Source organism: Haliaeetus albicilla, chromosome 10 (assembly GCF_947461875.1).
Source record: "Haliaeetus albicilla chromosome 10, bHalAlb1.1, whole genome shotgun sequence".
NCBI classification, from domain to species: Eukaryota; Metazoa; Chordata; class Aves; order Accipitriformes; family Accipitridae; genus Haliaeetus; species Haliaeetus albicilla.
The window spans coordinates 11,589,028-11,610,452 of record NC_091492.1 but is presented as its reverse complement, the minus strand read 5'-3'; the positions used below and the strand labels follow the sequence as shown (position 1 = coordinate 11,610,452).

At 38.5% G+C, this 21,425-nt stretch overlaps 1 protein-coding gene across 5 annotated transcripts in view; it reads right to left on the bottom strand.

The window, feature by feature from the left end:
- PEPD (peptidase D) overlaps positions 1–21,425 on the bottom strand; it is a 177,981-nt gene that overhangs the window by 118,642 nt on the left and 37,914 nt on the right. For 4 of the 5 annotated variants that reach the window (XM_069793476.1, XM_069793473.1, XM_069793475.1 and 1 more), the window contains exons 2-5: positions 20,959–21,142; positions 19,535–19,662; positions 3,260–3,323; positions 1,185–1,232 (exon numbers count right to left, since the gene is read on the bottom strand). In XM_069793476.1, coding sequence (XP_069649577.1) covers positions 1,185–1,232; positions 3,260–3,323; positions 19,535–19,584 — 162 coding nt within the window. In that variant the 5' untranslated portion in view covers positions 19,585–19,662; positions 20,959–21,142. The remainder of the gene's footprint in view (positions 1–1,184; positions 1,233–3,259; positions 3,324–19,534; positions 19,663–20,958; positions 21,143–21,425) is intronic. The other variant, XM_069793477.1, reaches the window with a different exon arrangement.

The window sequence follows — 21,425 nt, the reverse complement described above, 5'->3', positions numbered from 1 at the left end:
TGTGCCTCGGAAACCCTGTGGAGCAGCATTACAGTTCTGTATTTGGAATGAGAGCGCAGGAGGAGAGGAGCAAGTTTCCATTCAGCCAGGAGAAAGAGAAATGCTCTTCCCTTCTCTGTATACTTCTTCATGGCCGTGGGAGGAATGTGAAAGCATCACAGCTTCATCCTCTCAGCCAAAAATTAGGTGAAAATTCCTGATTATAACACGACACTCACAGAGCGACAACTGCTCAACAACTCAATGCACACAAATGCACAGTAAGAAGCACAAGATGGTCAAATATTCTTTTTCCCACTCATTTCTCTTAAAGAACATGAAAGAAAGCTATAGGATCATCTTTTGTATGTGTATATATACAAATATAAGTGGAAGAAAGACTGAAAACTATTTATAGCCTTTGATCTTAGTGGATAAAGAAATCACATCTCATGCTATGTGACTGCTTAAGGAGAGATTTTTTCTTAAGACTTCTGTCTGGCACCTATCATGGGAAAACAAGAAATCCAGAGGTTGCCATTGCACTTGCTGTAAGGGAAACCTCAGAGTCAGCAAATCATTTCTTATATAGATTGGGGACAAGAAATCAGATACTCTTAATAGTGAGAGGTTTACAAAACATCTGTCAAGGAAAGCAGCTGGGGGAGAGGTGGTAGGGAAGAAGAAACTTGCAGGCTTTACCTCCACTCATTCATTCTTCTTCCAGAGAAATAAGCAAGCACCATTCAAAATCCTTGGCAGGCATTTGATATCACTCCCTCCTCCCAGAAGTTGTTTTCACCAACCCACTCTATGCAGAAAAAGTAATCCCTGAATCCTTGTGGGATTCCCATAGAAAGGCCCAAACATGCTCATGACATGACCAGAGAAACAAGAGAAAAAAGCATTTTGGAGTCATTGTACATAGGCTGGAGGATAGCATGGTCAATGTTAGATAGGCTTGTCATGTTTTACCAGAAAACAGGTAAAGCTTTTGGCAGAGTGAATATAGACTGGAAGGCCAGAGGTTACAAATCTTGAGATCATGGAGGGGCCAGAAGACTAGATGACTATACGCAGGTGACCTGAAATTTGGCAAAGAGGGGGAGGAAAAGATAGAGAACGACACTGCAAAGAAATGCTGAATAAACTGATCTCCTTATTGGAGAAAATGAGTAGTTAATCTTCAGAATAATGTGACTCACCAAAGTAAGGAGCACAGAAGGTTTCTTCGAAGACAAGACACTGGATATCTAAAAAGAAGTTTTAGATTGCTATTATTTTTATTTTTTTCTTCCTCATAATCACATTGATACCAATTTCATCAACATTTGCTGTGTACAAAGTAAACGAGCTGCAAAGACAAAAATGCTCCTGATATCTTTCAGATATTGCAGTATTACCTGAAACATGCAACAAGATCAGTAGATCACAAAATATTTAGACAGAAGTGCAGTGCTTAAGTTGATGGTGTCTACTATAACTTAAGTCTATTGTCATCATTTGGAAGACAGAGGAAGTATGAGCCAAAAAGATGTAACGTCACAGAGAAATGAGGAACAACAGGGTACCCTATCCCCAATGCACTACTGCATATAAAACACACATGCATTAATAATGTTACAATGTGCTAAATACTTAGTAATGAATATTTACTATTATTCTGACTGGGTCATCTTATATTAATACTTCCATTAGGCTCCGTCAGTACCTTTCAAACATTTACAAACTGAGAACAAAATCATTGGGCTTGTAGAGAACTAGGCTTTCAGAGCACCTGCAGAAAGGTGGGTGCTGAATTACACATTTCTTGAGGTAATGAACAGACGACATAATTCCATGGAGCACAGTTCTACCAACTCTAAATCAGCTTAACAGCACACTAACAATATTAACAAAAGAAAGCATATGGCAGTGAGGTTTAAAAATACCAATTCCACTTTTTTTTTTTTTTCTCCCCATGAAATATCAGGATTACACGCTTACACAGGTTGGTCATTTGTCGACAAAAAACTATCCTGTAAATAAGGCCCCTAGTGTCCTGATGGTGGAAAACCAATTCCTTGGCAAACCAGGTAAAAGTTATAGGAAGAACCTCTGAAAACTGAGCAGTTTCGTTGCAAGCTTCAACAGCTTCTAACTTCAATACACGTAGTTCAGGTGGAAAACAGCCTTTATATGCTGGGACAATTTACTGGTCCACATAAAGAGCTCTTTTTCCCATCAATACAGTTTTTAAGCAGTAGGGAAGCAGAGAATAGAACTGCAATAAGGGCATTTGTTGATGGAAAGTGACCCAAAACAACTAAGGTGGCCGAAAATAAATGTGATTTTTAAAAATAAAACATGTATTCTCCACTTGCAATTTTCATCATCTGACAGATGAGCATTGGAACACCAGCACTCTATACAACTCCAACTCACGTCAAAAAGCAACCTCTCCACAGCTTCCTCCACCCCCAGGTACTGAAATACAGGATCAAACTTCACTTCATAGCTGGACTCATTATGAAAATGAAATGGAACATGCTCACAGCTGATGAGAGCAAAATTTTTGGTCTAGTGAGTCAGAGTTAGTGCTCTGCAGGGACGTAAGTATCAGAGTCTTCCTTTTCAAGCTGCTCTCCATGAAAATCACCCACAGAGCTTGGCATGAATACTGCCCTCACCCTGCTGAGCCTTCCTACCAAAGAAAAGATAACTGGTCAGGTGCACAAGTATACAAACATCTGCTCAGAAATGAAATGAGAAACCTAACTAAGCAAGTCACACTTGCATTTAAAAATACGAATATATTTGCTTATTCAAATATTAGAATGATTCAACATAACCTAAGAGTAAGGAAGGCAGCCTTTCCTCACAGCTCTTTGGAGGCATAAAATAAATGTAGGCTCCCAAGTCAGAGCTAGGACACGCAACCTCCCTGCCAGCAATCTCCTCAAATCTCCAATTGCAAAAAATGTATTTAGTAACACACTTCTGTTGGATAAAGACACAGACTGACAGGGCTCATGATGCATGGAACATGTTTATGAGACTGTCTTTGGATTAAGACGTTATTGTTCAGCTCAAAATGGCAGCTTTTAAAAAAAGATTAAAAAAAAAAAAATTGCAACTGCTTTATAAGAATGAAGGACACTTTCCAGTAACTGGAGAGGGTGGAAAAGGTCCTACCAAGTCAGGAGACATCCAGTAAGCAGAGGACTAAAATTAAGCAAAATCATTGCCACATATTGATTTTGTGTTCACAGAAAAATATTCAGACACACAGACAACTCACCTCGTTCACATAGTGGACTTCATCCACAGCGTATTTTTTCTTGAAGAATTCAGGGGGATGAATCCTTTGGAAAAGAACAAAAAGAAGCATTTGGTTTTAGCTTTACTGTTATATTTAATAAGGCCACAGACAAAGAAATAATGTCCTCTATTATCACAACAATAGAATCGGATATGAGAAATGTTTTAATAATCTTACCCTTGACTCCATTTCTCAAAATAGGAGATTACAGAGAAAGCTGCCACGGCTACAAAAATCAGTGTGCTTTAATCCAGTCCATGCTTGATACTTAGATTTCATGGTCTCCTCCTGAATTAAAGCGGTTTTTTTCCCCTTCACCCTACACAAGACAGTTTTGTCAAAGATTTTTGCCATGCCATTTGTATACAACTTTCCAACTCACCAGATGTTGGAAGGATGTGGAAATAGCAAAAGACTGGTTTGCCCTGTGTTATATTCAAAGAATGAACAGAACATTCATTTTCTACCCTGATAAACCCTCTGATACGAACATAAAGCAGACTGAGGGCTATTAAGACATGGGCTCTGCCGCCTCTATAGAGATCCACTCTTAACCCAACAGGGTGTGCAACTTCACATGTCCAAAACCAAATCACTTCAGCTGGTTTCTCACAATACCCAACCAGAGACTTTCTTCAAAATGCAAGAAGAATGTGAAAGATGTGCTTGAAGTTGGGGCAGACGCAGGCGTGGACCAGCGGTCCAGGGCTCCCCCAGTGGCCCCCATACCAGTGGCTGTACCACTGCTCATCCCTTCACTTTATGGCAGCAGCCAGTTATTCACAAGACTTCAGTCTCTGATTACAATTCTCTATCCCCCCGAAACTGGAATAAATATAATCAGTGTAATTATGAAAATGTAATCTCAAAAGAAAAAAAAAAAAAAAGAAAAAAAAAAGCCAAAACCACCTGGCTTGCATCCTTCCACAGAGTTAAAAAAACAGGAGAAAGAAAAAAACGTAGTTGCAAGAGCCAGAATTTGGAGGATCCTGTGCATTTTTCTTCCTGAGGGACAGCAGGAGAGCAAGAGGTGTGCACAGGACCGAACTTTCAGCTGTTTAAACATTAGACTACAAGAGCAGAAGACCAACTGGGAAAGAATCAATTAGGTTGGAGACCAAAGAACATTTCTAACCCTTGCAGTGAGGAACAGCAGAAGTGGTGGGACAAACAGTTCAGCATCTTTAGGAGGTGCTCCATAACAAAGGCATGTATTGTAGCTGCCTGCGGTACCAGGTGGCTAGAGCTCTGATTTACATCATTTTTTCAATCTCGTGCACTCATTTTTCATTTTACATTCCTTTATGCTCCAAACAGCACCAGGCTGAGACATGAACAACAACATGAAAACGTTTACGGTGTTCTCAAGCAGTAAATTACAGATTTTTAAAAATTTATTTATCTGTGTACTACTCAAAAGTAACGCAAAAATATCTCATTATATGTTCCCTTTTGCAATGCTCCTTTTGTGGACTCTTCCCACCACTATTGGAGATTTCAAAGCAATTATCATTTACCTTCTCTCCCTGCCTAATTTCACATATAATTAAAAAAATCCACTATATACTCTTATCTTTCTATACCCTGTATTTTATAGTTCCCTTACCTCCAACTTCTGCATACTCTGTTTCTCCTACAGGCATCTCCTTTTCCCCTCCTTCATTCCTCACACACTGAAGTACTTTAATATTCCAGAAACATCACGAACAGATTTAGCACTTTCCGTTTTTGTTCTCTTTTACAGTTTCAACCAATTCATCCGGTATCAGAAGAATCCCAACTGCAAAACCAGCTAATTTATAGCCAACTGTAATTTATGTTAATATATGCTCTTTAGAGCAATACCTGCAAAGTACCATTTACAATTAGCTGCTTTGTTTGAATTGAAGAACTGTTTCTTGTAAAGTAAATATTTCTTAAAAGTATACCCACAAATATGCTGGATTTTATTCACTTCACTTAATGCAGTTTAAATAAGAGTAGGTCTCATTTTACAACACACCAATAAGAAAACTTCTGCCTTTTCACAAGCTGTTTTTTTGTTTTGTTTTTTTTTTGCTAGTTGCCTCCTATAATTGTGTGGTCTACACAGCACACTGCTGCTAACTTAATTCTTTGGTTATGGTTAGTATTAATCCATTATTGATTCCACTCCAGTTGTAATCCCTCCAACATCTCTTCTTATGTGCACTGTCACTCTTGAGGAACAAAAGTAGCTCATGACCCTTTCAAGGCTGAGGATTTTTTCTCTACTTTGAAAGAAAGAAAACAGCAGCTTCCCACAATCCTCCATCCTCTCTCTCAGCTATTAAACTAGGTCATCTTCCAGATACTTTTGACTCCATCACACCTAATGATAAGCTGCCACGTTTCCCAGATGTGTACCTCCTTGCTGCTCTTGTTCTTGCTACCTTGCTTAGAAGTCGGCAAGACTTTTAGTACAAAGTAGAGAGCCAGACTTCTCAGCTCCTCTCTGAAGCACTCAAGGCTCTGCCTCACTTCTGTTCTTCAGCCACTTAGCACCTCTGACTAGATGGTAAAATAAATTCATGTACACTTCCCACAAACTACCATCCCCTACCCATCCCACAGGAGCCGTGATGCTTCACTGATGAAGCCATGTCTCCCACCGGAAAGACTTCTGCAAAGACCTACCCTACTGCAGAACCACACAGGTGGAAGGAAAAGTGCACATGGAAGTCGACCTTAAAGAGGAAAAATTTTGTGCTGTCACATACAGAAAAGCAGTACAGAAGGCAAAACAAAAGCTCAGGGAGAAAGAGGAGCAAAGATGATCCTCATTGAGACTTTTCCATATTCTCTCCAGTCTCTTCAATTTTTTCCCAGTTTAGCAGGGATCTATGAAAGATTATTATGCAGCAACACCTTAGTTACTGTAAAAAAAGTACCAGGGCAGAGTTCCTTAGGAGATACAGGGCTCAGTATTCATTTTTATCCAATTTAAATGCAAAACAGGCTAAAGTCTAGCACTGACCATCACTGTCACAGGGAACAGTACCTTCCACAGAATGCTCACTGGCTTCAGGAAAATCGGAAGTTACATTCAGTTATGATAATTTCAAGTACATCTGATACTTCACAGAGATGAGGAGTACTTCTCTCTACAGATAACTCTCAGGCAGGTAGAATAAGTTAATTGGTTACAATTTTTAGGTTTGCCTTTGTCTTTTGTAACACTGCTATGGGCTGCCAGTTTCAAAATTCTGATTAATCACTGCAGAGACTACATGCAAAAAAACCCACAGCAAGTCATAAATTAATTAGAAGGATTACCCAAGTGGAAGATACGATCCCAGATATTATTGAATCATGTCTCTCCTTACCTATCAAAAAAACCCCCAACCTTTTGTAAACAGATGCAAACTGAAGCAATGGCCTAATTTTTTTACAGGCTTGTGGGGAGGGAATGTGAAAAAAATTTTAGATTCCCTGGCAACATAAATTAGCAAAACCCTACAGAGAATAATGCACTTCAGCCCTAAAAAGGTTCAATATCCTTTCTCTATAGTTTTATAACTCCAGCCAAGCAAATAGCGGTGTTCGTTAGACATGTCAATAGTTAGCTTCCACAATAGTAGGAGTCATCATTTTATCTCATGATGGAAATAAGTAACTACAAACTCCCGGAACAGCATCATGCCCAAGTACACATGCCGAAGTGGCTAGGCAAAAATCTGGCATCTCATAGTTCATGGCCATTAGAAAGAAAACATTAAGAGTCCAGAACTTCTATTTCTTTACAAGAATACAGTTCTCATTTTTTGTCACCAAAGGATCCCTTAAACAAGAGACTGTCTCTAGTTCACCACTTACAATTCATCACAATTTCCAATCCAGTGAAAAAGCTTGAGTTATTCTGGGTTAAACATCAAAGCTATTTACATTCTGCTGATGTAAACTCTGCCCTCTCCCATGTTCTTCTACCCAATCTAGTTCACCTACTTGGTTTCCTGCTCTCAAGATTTTCATAGCAATTGGGAAACGCTGAAGATGGCCTAAAGATGAGAACCTACATCTTAAAAAGAAGATTCAAATTCTGATGCACTCATTTTAACAGCTAAGGTTTTATTAAAGCACCAAATATTGAAGATTCACCTTTCAACCATAACAAGTGACAACTTCATTATAAACAAAATTCTACTGAGGTAGCAATGGGAAAAGGAGGAAGAGGAGCAGCAGCAATACTTTCACTTTAAAAATACAATGTGAAATGTTGAGTCAGACACTAAAGTAATACCTCACGTTAGCTATACCTCATTTCTCTTAAATATCAATCAAACATGAAAACTACCAGCAAAAGAGTAAGGGAGCACAGTATTAAAAACTAGTAACCAGGAATTCCAGTCAGTCCATCAGCTTAGTGAAAACTTCCAAGTTTAGAATAAACTTTTCCATTTGGTTTAACTAAATTCACAGCGGTACATGATGGCATGTTTAAGAACCAAGAAGCTTCACCAAATCACAACCTAATCACACCAGTGAAGATTTTGCCATCAACTTTGACAGACCACAGTATTACAACTGGCTCCACTTCAATGCGATCCTTCAAACAGGAATGTAATACTGACTCCTCTGTTTATCCATCACTAAGATGAACAGCTCTGACAGCCAATCTATAAATACACCAAAAAATATATTTTGAAGCTTTTATATAGTTGGACAAAATTCAAACCTCAATATTTTTGCAGCATTTTATTAACCATGTTGTGTTTCCACTTTAAACCCAATAAAAACTTGGTCTCATTGTCTAACACCATTTTAAAGCTGTTGTTCATTACATTGCACAAGAATTCATAACAGCAAATCTTAAGAGGTTTGTACAAATTTGACATTACCGTAAGAATTCCATTAAGCAATATTTCTTTGTATTCTAAAGGACTCTGGAGCAATAGCCTCATAATACCAACATGATAAAAGAGTGTTCTAGTTTTCAGAACTGCATTCAGAAGAGAGGTACAAATGAGATGGATCTAAATCACAAATGCCAAAGAAAAACTGTGAGCAGAATTCATAACAGCTGATAGCTATTCCAGAAAGAAATACATCTAAGCTAATATATTTCCAACCTAATTGCTGATATACATTCACATGTATATCTTTTCATTTGCATCTAAATGTTCTTCCAGACAATCTTCAATATATGTATATAACAACCTTTTCCTGCTGGTCACTTTATGTGTTCATTTTTTAATGCTTCTAGGACAGATTTGCAGTTTTTGCAGCGGATCAGCTCTAAAATGAAATTCAGCTTTTCCTGAAGTAGTCCAATTTAGATTTTCTTCAGCATTTCAGCTGGAGTTCCTAATTCAAGATTACTTATCTTACTGCATGGCCTAGAATGTAAAACTATTCCTGCTGGAAAAAAATATTCTTAATGGTATGTTCATTACAAAAATTTGAATAAATTCTAGTTGGCACTAATTTCAAAACATCTTCCACACATTCTACATTTTGTTACTAAAAGACTGCAGACACACACTCAGATACATACATATACACCTCAGAAATGACCTGAGCACCTTCAGCAGAGCAAGTCAACACCAGGAGGTCCCAAGCTTCCTGAAGTGTGGAAAGCTGATTGCATTGTCTCCTCTAAAAGTTGCACAGGATTCCTCCTTCTCCGCAACACAGATTAATCAAAAAGCTGTAGCGTTCTGCACCCTGTTAACACCAAGAAGTCACACAATTCGCTGCATCAGCCAGTTCTGCACTAGTCTGCTACAGACATTCAGTTTAAGAAAAAGTCCACTGAATTGCAAGGTCCCTCCATAGGGCTGTCTTAATTTCAGCGCTACTTTTACATACCTTACATTTCCTAACATATCTGCAAGTGATTCACAGATTAGAAAAGCCAGGAGAGATCAGAATAAGCACATGTATTTCATTTTTAGTTTGATTTCTAGATGCTTTCATTTTCAGACATCTGATATTGTTGTATGTCCTGCTGTTAGATTTTGCTACAACATCCTCTCTTCCCTACTCAAATTCTTACAGCAGCCTCAAGAAGCCCTTGGTCAGCTCTTTTAAAATATTTGGATAACAACATAACCTTTAGGAGCTATTTAACTTTCTCTAGGTTTACTGCTGGAATAGAAACTAGTTCATTGCCATCACTTTGTGATGCTTCACATATTTTTTGTTTCTCTCAAATACAGAATGAAAATACTTCATTGAACATTTACCTCAATAACAATTCAGAAATGGCAGTTGTACCAGTTCCACCTACTAGTAGAAGCTGTTTGAATTGTAACCGCTATTTTTGCTTTCTCTTTCGTGTTGTACTAATTCTTTGCCTTAAGCTTGTCCTGTCATCCACCCAGGATTGTTCAGAGCTCCCCATTAGCTAAGTTCTCTTGTGATCAGCTTGTCAGAATAGGCAGACACATGAGAACCATCACCACACTTGTATTGTAGGTTTTATGTTCACTTACACGTTACAAAAAACAGTTCTTACACCTACACAAGTTATTACAAGCCTTTAATATTAAGATTTGAATGGTTTTACAGAATTCCTTAAGTCTTCACATCTGGCCTTTTGAAGTTGTTCTGAAAGCAGGGTGCCTTACTGCACTCCTACATATAAAAGAAAGCAATAGGTGTATCCTAACATAAGCTCCAATATGAGGTAACCGTTCTCCTGCAAAAGAAAATACTAAGTTAATACCACATTGCACAGACAACAAAGCAGTATTCCAGGCTGTCTGACCACACATGCTATCAATGAACATATATTAAGGCCAAATAATGAAAATCACCTGCAATTTCTAAGCACTGAATCTGGCTTTAGCAAAAAACCACATCAGCATTAATTTAATGTATATTTAAAAAGCATCAGTAGGAATCTCTAAATGAAAATCAACAACCGTTTTGAGGACCTCTTAGTATGTGAGGGAGGAAGACAGCAAGTACTGACACAAAGCAAGACATCCCATACTAAAGAGTCTCCTGCAATTAAAATACATATCCACAAGTCTTGTCCACTACTTATTGTCTTTCAGATCCACAGCTCCTGGCAGTTACCAGAAAGCGATGTTCTTCCAAGCAGTAATTAAAAGTAAGAATTAACATAGTTGGAACAGTACCAAATAGGCAAACATCAAAGACACTTATTCATGACAAAGTCTAAAGCAAAAGGGTTTCTACACAATAATGTTCAGGGTATACTGCTCTCTTAAAAGGTCGTACAAGTATTATTGCCTAAAATGCATGAAAAAATGTGCAAGCTCATATCACAGAATCAGAAGAGGAAGATTCTTGATGCAGTGAGGCAGAAAAGCTAAAATTAGGAAACTTCACAGTAAAGCTTTCTGCCTTATGGAGATACAACAGTATTGTTTCCTCCACTCCACCCTAACTTTCAGAGAAAGAATTATAAAACATAAAAAAATTTATGGCAAATCCACTTTATCCTGAGCAAATAATCTCTACCAAGCAAAGTAAATGTCTGCATTAGCCTGCACATAGTGCCTGTACGTGGCACTGCAGCATGCACACATTTACTACCAGCAAGTCATTGCATGAGTTACATCCCATTTTTCCTCGCTTACATGAGGGGAAACACATGCACAAGGAGTTAATTGGACAAGAATAGTCTTCAGCAGTTGAAGTTTGTCGTGGTTTAACCCCAACCAGCAACTAAGCACCATGTAGCTGCTCGCTCACTCACTCCCCGCCCCGCCAGTGGGATGGGGGGAGAGAATCGGGAATAAAAAGTAAAACCTGTGAGCTGAGATAACGACAGTTTAAAAGAACAGAAAAGAAGAAACTAATAATGATAGTAATAACAATAATAAAATGACAATAATAAAAGGACTGGAATATACAAGTGATGCACAACACAATTGCTCACCACTCACCAACCGACACCCAGTTAGTTCCCGAGCAGCAATCTCCCCACTCCCCCCAGTTTATATACTGGGCATGACATCACATGGTATGGAATACCCCTTTGGCCAGTTTGGGTCAGCTGCCCTGGCTGTGTCCCCTCCCAACTTCTTGTGCCCCTCCAGCCTTCTTGCTGGCTGGGCATCAGAAGCTGAAAAGCCCTTGACTTAGACTAAACACTACTGAGCAACAACTGAAAACATCACTGTGTTATCAACATTCTTCTGGTGCTAAATCCAAAACACTACACCAGCTAGTAGGAAGACAATTAACTCTATCCCAGCCAAAACCAGGACAAAGTTCTACACAGTCAACAACTCATTTCTCAGGCCTTGCTAGTATGAGCTTAAAGCAGAGTAAAAGTTTCAGTGAGACCACATACAAAGAATAAGAATCTTGGTGAAAATTAAAGCAGATGAATAGAAATACATCAGCAAAGCACGTAGAGCCGAAGGAGGAAAAGGGATACAAAAGCAATGTTTTAATGCTGTCAGAGATTCCCCAATAAACTCCCTCCTCATTACAGTATCATCAAGTTAACAGATGGCAAAGCATTAACCAAACAAGATGGTGTCGAGAACTGCTAGGAAGAACAACATAGTAAGCTTTACAAGATACCAGCAGATGTTCCTGACTTTGTCCAACAAAACGCAATCACCTATATAGCCAAACGGAATTTCACTATCTCAAAGAAGATTAAAAGGCATCAAGCTAGATTTAAAACAAAACAGTACTAATGGGCTCGATGGTATCACAGGCAGCCTCCAGCAGCATTTTGACTACCTTAATATTACTTCCTTTCCACATTTCTCTAGATTTCTATTTTATCCTTTGAAAGACACAAGTACCTCCATACATGTAAACTCAGACTCCTTGCTCCTTTTGATACAGTCTAGAGTAAGATGGATTTTGAGAAAACAACAGAATTTAAAAGAAATTGAACTGAAGATGAAGACTCAAGCTGATTCAACTGGAAAAGGTAACCACGTCTAGCAGTGGGACAGAACAGTAGAGTCCACATGCATGATGCTGGACATAGGATGCTGGGTATATGATACTGGACTTCCCAGTGCTACACAGTTATTCTGCTTTTGCATAATCTGTATGAGCAACATACAGACCATTGGATTTAGAAAATCAGAAATAAATATTGAGGAGATTCTCACGGTTCTTCCTGATAAAAGCCAAGCTCTGAACTACCTATTTCATCTACTTCAAATATACAGTCTGCCTGCTCCTGCTCAGCTATTCCCACCACAGGCATTCCCAAAAGATGAAAAGTTCTTTACACTTTCTATAAATTCTACCTCAAGAGGCAGTGCCTCAGTTAAACATTTAAGAGATACTATCAAGAGCTACCCAAAAAAACAAAACCACAGAAAACTTGCAATTGGTAACCTCTGCTTTATTCCTCTCTGCAAACAAAATTTTTCCTTGGAGAGAAGGGCTCTATACTAGTACAGAAAAAAACTGTAACAAAGGAAATGTTTATACACTGAAATCCCTGAAAGATTTCTTGTCGAATAAGACTGCTGACAAATATTCATTAGAAAGCTCTCTTCCCAAAAAAGAGCACAAAAAGAATTACAATGCTTAAGAGGGTAAGTGTAATTTCTAGGTCACCATAAAAAAAACAGTGTTCCATTCAAACACTGGCCTCAATTCATGTTTCTTAACTGAGAAAGTTACATACTGAATCTGTCAATAGCAAATGTTCTGCTTTTACTTTGGAAAAAAGCCTGTATTGGGGGGAAAACCAGCAATATTTTATGTTCCACCCATAAAAGTACTATAGCAAGCTCTGGAATGCGTGCAGCATGCCCCCCAGGTTCCACGTTATTCGGTAACAGCACGAAAGAAAGCAGTACTGGTGTTTAGAGCAGCATTAAGATGACCTGAACACCTTTAAGGGGATGACAGTATTCTCATCTTGCAACTTGTAAAGAAAACTAAACCACAAAGAAATTAAAGGAACTTGCCACAACAACTCATTGAGCACAAAGAATAGGCAGAACCTACCCATGCAAACAGTGCCCATTCACTATGCCCCGTTGCCCCTGTGAGGCGAAGAAGTATCTGGCATCCCCCAGGACCAGGTCAAGGCGATACCTGCCGACACCCAGAGCTCTAGCAAGTACACAGCACGTAAAACACAATCTGCCTCTTCTCCACTCACATTTAGCTTTTAAGAAGCATTAATATTGATTATACTCTTCCCTGTCCTATTTTAACAAAACAGTTGGGGTTGTTTTTTCCTCTTTGTATGGTTCTCAGCAGAGACAACACTGTTTCAGAGAGCCCTTCCCGAGCGTACAGACAGACACAGCACAGGTTGCAGGGAATAAAACACCTAAAGAAAACAGTTAACATCAAGCCCTGAGAACATGGAATTTTAGAAGTGAAGGAATAGAGGCACCACTGTAGGTACCACTTGAGAGGTTTTTCACTGAAGTGCCTTCTCAAATCCGGGCCGACAAGAAGCAGAGAGCTCTGCACTCAAACCGGGCAGCTGCACAGCAGAAGGCAGCGTGGAGGTGCAGAGCCTTGTTGGAGCACTGCTGGAAAATCCCCACAGGCTTTTCCTTTGCTGCAGCTTACCTTCCTACCAGCAGCAGCCCAGTCCTTGGAAGAAAAACACATGGCACACCTGATCAAAAGAAAACTTGGATTCTCTGATATTTCAAAATGTTATCAGGAGTTTGTATCACTGAACTTGATACTCCTGCTAGCGCATTAAATACAGTATAAAATAAGAAATGCCTGGTGGGGGTTATCAACATTCCCTGTTGTACCGCAGGAATGAGACATGCGTAGGCAAGACTTAACTTTCTCATGCTGTGGTTTGAAGCCACACCAGGATATTAAAGAACTGCAGCATTGTCAAGCAGATTTACTTAGTGCTGGTTCTATTTCTCAATACACTCGAATCAAAAAGAGATGAAAAAGAAGCACTTTAACACTTACTAAATCACCAACTTGTGCATCCAGTTAGAGACATATGCTGGTAGAGATTGCAAATCAATGGACTGATATAAATTACTATTATTGTTTAAAACACTCTCAACAAGAAATACAAAGAAACTTAGGCAGCTAGAAAGCAAAGATTTATAAAAATAATTACTGAAGTAAAAGTCATAGAAACAATACACATTCATCCTGGACCAGCAAGGCTCATGGACAATGAGAATACTGGGACAATGACTAAACTGATGAGTTGAGAAGTCAGAGCATTTGAGCAGCACTGTTTAGAGAAAAACAATCATCAGTAAAGTGGCAAGAGCAATCCAGACACTAATTATTCTGTAAAAGTAATTTTTATCCACAAAGAAATACTGTAATAAATGAATGGGAGACAGAAAATGGAAATCACTGTACTATGGAGAGAATTGGAATCATGGAAAATAAGCAGCATGGGGAATTGCACAAGTAAGTCTCGTCAATCAAAAGCAACCAGCTTTATTGTACAGTTTTGAAATGATCAGATGAAGGGTAAAGCAACAGATGTACTATCTGAATAATAGTAAAATATTTGATAAAAATCTCTCTCAAGACTCTTATTCTCCAAAATCAACTCAAATTGGCTTGGACAGGAACACTACGATGTGACCTGAAACCCAATGACTAGTGATAACAAAAAATGAAAAGCCTAAAGCAGAAAAGAAAAAAAAAAAAAAAAAGATAAAAAGATGAGCTTTTCAAGGGCTGGGAAACCCTCCAACCACCACACTGAAAAGTGCTGTATCAATTTAGACTGATGTTCTCAAAAGTTAAAGTGATAAACAGCAATGGACTGCAAGTCTTGATTAGTGGGATACTGCAAAGACTGAAATCAGTTGTGATGCTATTCAGAAACAGAAGCAGGACTGAACATGTTCGGGAGATCCACAGATGGCATTTGCAGGTGGTAACAAACTTTGCAGATAAATTGCAATTGCCAGTTGGTACAAAACAGTAATAAGATGACCTAAAGTGATTAAAAACTGTTGGGTTTTTTTAAACAGCAAAATAATGATTCAGTGGGTAGGGGGAAGGGACAAATGGCAGAAAGAGATCAAACTGATGGACACGGAAAAAGAAAACACTCAACATATTTCATTGTAGACAAAAAATTACAAGAAAAAAATACCAGGGGATGATATGGCGGATCAGTTCAGAAGGTAAAACCAAAGACCCTTCTAGAGTATACTATCTGAATACACAGCTCGAGAGCATGCTACAGAAAAGAGGACCTGTATGCACCACATCAATAAAACTCATCTAGAAAATGTCCTTCATTCCTGCAAAATCTACATCAAGAAGAGCAATTAAGGTGATGTGGAGTTTGGTCCCTACAACACCCACACACACTCCACTACCTTTCCGAAGAGTTGTCTCCAATTTCGGCTCGCATAGAATGGGCTCACTATAGACCTTGCCTTCTTGTAGCCATGCCTAGGGCTAATTAATGCACCAGTCTCAGCCACCATGATGTAGTCAGATAAACGTACCACGCTGTACACAATTTAATACTCAGAATTTTTCAAAATACAAATGCCACAAAATTCCACCAATCCCCATTAAGAAAAAGAGATCAAGAAAGCAATTTCTTAGCTTCTAATTTTCATGGTCACATACAGTCTATAGGGGGAAAAAAAAAGGTAAAAGCCTAAATAGCCTGAAAAGCTCTTTTTTTTTTTTTTTTTAATTACAAAAGCATTTGGGGGGAAAAAAGCAAACAAACAAAAAAACCAACCACACACTTCTGCACTTTTTCCCAAAGGCAGTAAAACTTCTCAGCTTTGCTGAAGTCAGTCAAGTTTAATCACCAAAACCAAAGGTTGATTTTGGTTGCAACCTACTTAGAAAATGATGACAATGTTTAAAAAGCTTCCTCATTAGGTCACAGAGATATTAACATTTGTGAAGCATTTCATTGTGCTTTATTACAGCTCCAAAGTGCCACACCAAGGTTCAACTTTGCAAATACAGATAGCTTCCAAACAAATTCATGGAACAACGTTACTCACAGTGGATGCAAAGCTAGATTAATGTTGTTATACTTACCAATCAGCCAGCAGGGCTTCAAAGAAAACACAGGAAATTGCACATAAATATTGTTCTGTCCCATTTACTATGTATTTCTAAAGTTAAAGCACGAAAGCGTTAAATATTTTTGTTTTCCACTAAAAACACTCTTTACGTGGCAAGGCAATTAAGTTATTTTGGCATCCGCTCCACAGAAAGCAGCTGCTGTACAGTATGTTTTACTTTATAAAATATCTTTAATCAGCACACTGACTAGTTCTGTCATTTATAATTAAGGAGGTAAATGGCAGGTGCAGCATTAATTAGTGAAATTGAAGTCTCTGTGCAAGACATGCAGTCATACCAACTTAATGCTTCATAGGAATAGAAACGATTGCTAACAGCTTTGCACCACAAACTTGACTAGGTAAGACCATGCCAAGAAGGAGGGGCATTTACAACACAGTTATGCTTCTGAAGCCTTTTCAATCTTACATTACCAGATTAATTTCTTAAACTCTTCCTCCGAAAGTAAGAATAGAAAAATACTTCAGCAGCGCAAAAGCCTACCCACTAAGCCATTCTGTGAGAGTCTGTTTCTGCCTTACACACAACTGGAGGGGCAGGGGACAGAGGTACAGATCAAGAGATAGGCAAAGTGGTTCTCTTAGTTGAAAAGATTTTCCCAGTCAACAACTAAGAAATGGGCTAGCCCAACATTTAGAGAAATGCCCACACTCATAATTTAAAAACAGAGTGACTGTTGTTGCAATCCCTTCCCAACAGGAAAGTAGGACCATGAGTCCTACAATTACCCTCATGAGAATTCTGAGATTGCCACCTTAAGAGGTTGTGGGTTTTCTGGAGAACATCCATAGTCTGTGAGTTAAAATAAATCTCGCCTCCCTTTTAAAAGTGCAGAGTTTATTTTGGCTTGAAGGACTTCTGAATGGTAGCCTTACAGCTATTTACAGATCTTTAGAGCATACACATTCAGCAAGAAGTCCTACAAGATAAGCAACACTTCAAAGAAGCGGTAGTCACCCTCAACACCAGTACTATGTAGTGCTGGATCTTTGGCAGACCACAGCCCAGGGTGGTGCGTTCATCATCTCCGCGTTCACCTGTTCTGCAGATTCCCCCAGGCACCACCTCAGCATGCAAAACTTCATAAAAACAAGTGCAGTTGGCGAAACTAAAATAATTACAGTGTTCATGGTCTCATTTGTAAACTAATAGTCTGTTCATCTCCAAGCAAATGCTCTCAGACACTTCATTGCAGTCTTAGTTTGGCCAAAATCAATTATGAAAAAAGTCAAGCCACCCCACTTTTGCATTACTTCAAGGCAAAAAGATTAACCCTTCTGACTGCCACATTACCTAAGCTACATTTTGAAAACAACTCATATATGCGTCCTTCAGAAGTGAAAGCACAACAATACATCAAAATACATTTAGTAATACAGTAGTACCAACATAGTAGTAAATAGCCTTCTCCATTAATTTTAAGAGAACATATGCATTTCTGCCTAAACTCATATAGCAGACTCCCACATCTGTCAAACAGAAAGCAATATAAGCACCAGGCAAAGTAAGTGCACCCTGTGCTATGAACTAGAAGACCAGCTGTAGACCTCTGTTAAATACCAACCTCACAAATATTGTACAAGGCATTGAATTGATCTGTGCTTCATTGATGTTAAATGAATGTTTCTTCAGCATGTAGATAGTGCCTTCCACATGCACAAAAACAAGCACTTCCAAGGCAAACTACAGTAGATAAACAGCAGCGGATGGAAGGCAAACCTATTTGTGTTTTTCTTTCAGTGCTAATTTTGACTTAAAATTGAGTCTTCTGGGAAGGAACACAATCCCTAGCTGTGTGCAGTACCCCCTGCCAACCAACTTATGAAGCAGAACTGCTACTGACTCACAAATGAGTTATTCATCCATCCTCCTTTTGACAAGCAGAAAAAGTACATGACCACAGCTGACAGAAGAGAAAACAAAGATTCAAACCGAGGGATTCAGGAAGGGTAAGGAGGAGAATTTAGAAAACAAGGATGCTGTGATAAAGACAATTTGTTATACACTGCAATAAGATGCAACAATAAACCACTTTTAACCAGACTCATAATTCTGTGAACGAACCAATAACAAGTGCTGCACAAACAAATCAAAAAGGCCACCATTTATAAGCACAATATTTTATTTAAAAACGCAAAATGAGATGGTGGAATTTCAATAATATTTTTAAGCCTTTTCAAGATTTCAGATTAGGAACAATCAGCATGGGTAAGAAACAGCTGATTTGAACTAGCAGACGAGAACTTCGGAGGAGGAAAAAGCTTTGTCTATAAATGGGAACAAGCACCACTAGGGAACAGACTTTAGAGAGTACACGTGGGGGTTAAACAGAACCCATGTTCCCAGACAGGTGCAGCTCTCAGCTGAAATATTTCAGACAGCAGTATTCACATTTTTATGCTATCACAAACAATTTCAGTTCCCAGGCAGGTCTAAGACAGTGATACTCATATAAACTCTCTAAGAAGACAGCAGCCATGCCCTACCATATGGTCTGGCACAGTTCAGCATATGGGATTGGTTCTGATTGTTTTCCTTTTCCCAAAATTAGCATTAAAATATAAGTGATAGCTTCAATTAGAAGCGAAGCAACCTGAGCTCAAAATATTAAATTAGAAGTAATCTAATGTTCTGAGACAACACAGACAACAAAAAAATTTACAGTTTGTTAGATGTTATAAATACAATTAAGACTGAGAAAAGAAATGAACACATAAATAAATCAATTCCTCCACTACTGTGGCACTGAGCAATATTTACTACCAATATGGGTAGAGAGAGATATGTTTATGGCATACTCACGGAACAGAATTAAAAATCACATTCCCCAGTCTGTCAGTTCATATCAAAAAAAGTATCAAAGAGGCTAAAGTACCTTCCACCAGTCAAAAAGCTTCATTAGCTAAGGTGGCTGCAAACTGGTAAAGCAACTTGAAAAAGCCTGCTTTACTATTTAACTTGTTCGGTCTTAACACAAGACTTACTTTTCTCTATGGTTTAGCTTCCTTTCATGGATACCATGAGATCCATGGATTCCAATTCTAAAGGTATTCTCTACCAAATGGTGGTGGATCATTTGATATCATATGATCAATACCAATTGATCCCATTTTGTATCATTGTATGTACCTATCACTACAATTCACACCAAATTATTTGGTACAATCTGATTAAAATGAGATAGCATTCCAGCTCTACAGACAGTTACGTTATATGACGTACTCAGATATATCGGAACACAGTTAAAAGACATCTTACTTTCCCATCCAAACCGCATAGCTTTCAGGGAGTTGTGGAACAAAAAGCATGGATCTTCCAGTATCAACATCTACTGCTCCAAAGCAGCCTGCTTCAGTTACTCCAAAAGTCCAGTGAAAGTAAGATTCCTAGGTTAAAACAAAATATATTCTTAAAAGAAAACCCTCACTTCTACCAGCTCTAAAAAACACACTACAGTACATACTAATTCCTACTTCCACATATCTGAAAGAGATCTCTCTCACTTTTGGAGAGGGGGAAGTGGTTTAGGTCTAAAGCTTTTCAGACTGATTAGTTTTAGGTTACAATAATACAAATCCCTCTGTTGGCAACTGGAAAGGATCAGAGATTAGTAAGCTACCATAAGAAATAAACAGGTCAACTCAGCACAATAAACATACACCGCACAATAAAATACATTCTTCCAATCTAGAATTAGGGAACATAGCATCAGGAAGAAATAATCATGTCACATGAGACAAGGCAAAAGCAGAGCGCGGCTTCATTGGGTTGTGATGGCAGAGTGCTGAAGTGAAGACCCAGCCTCCCCCAGAGAAGAGGAAGCTGCACTAGGAACAGCCTTTAGCCGAGAGTTATTTTAAGAACAAGCAACCAAACAACAAAACACCTAACACAAAAAGATGAATTTTGGTAAGGACAGACATATATGTTCTGATACCCTGAAAGGTGCATCTCCTCCAAAACCAGACCAATAACTACATTAAGATATGTGCTATCTAGATTACAGTTTATTCTATTTGTTTCTTCATAACATAAAACAGCTCAATTAAATTCACAAAACAAAGTACCGTAGCAGCCATGCAAAGTATGGGGTATGCATAATTAGAGTTCTGTTATGCCAACTTCCCCAAAGACTATGAATACGTTCAGCAAGACATTAACAAGTTATTAAGTCCTATTTGTGACAGAAGAACACATGGGTACTTAAGGAGGAGTCTAATTTGAGAAGACACATGTTGTAAATTCTAAGATACATCCTGCTTTGTGGAATATGTCATTTACAAAAGCTTGAAATACGCTTTTCTATGAATTAATTCAGTTTAGGTCCACTGTAACATGTTTCACTACAGAAAGAAGGTTATCTTTCGGGTCACAGACAAGACTGAAAAAACTAAGAAATATTCCATTGCTGTCTTTAATATTACATTAAACACTGGTAGGCAGTAGGGCCTTGAACAGGTTTAGGCCTTTTAAACCAGATAATGAGCCTGCATACTAAAGCACTGAAAGAAAGAGTAACTCGAAGCTGAAGAGGTAATGTTATGAAGAAGCCAATTTATTTAAGTGAAGCAAGGCAATGCGCACATGAGAGATAAAGGGAAAATAATTAAAAGTCATTAAAAAAATTCATGCAGTTGAAGAGAGTTTCTTAATTTGATTTTAAGTTTTGATTCAGCTCTTACCTGGCGAAACACGATACCAGTATCAGTACAGTATCTCTGGGTTTCTTCTCCACCCTGCAGCAGAACAACTGAATTCTTCTGGACATCCTTATTCTGTCTCAGGCGATCACACAGTCGCCTTCTGTTCAAGGCAAAAAGCGCTACAGGAACTTTCAAGGTCTCATTTCCCAACCAAAACGAGGGTCTAGAAAAGATTATTATTTTTTTAATTGACAATTAATGGAAGACAAAGACAGTGGTTAGCATGATTCAGATGCACGGTGTTTGTTACTTTAGTCTAGAACGCAAAAGGAAGTTTAGTTCAACTCTACAAACAAGATGCTAATCACTCAAGGGAAAGAGATGCTGTATGGATCATTCTTGAGCAATGATCAAACATTGCTCATATGAGTACCAAAGGAAAAAGACGGCAACAGGAGACAGGGCTGGCTGCAGCTATGGCCCAGAGCAGGTCACTTTTACATTCC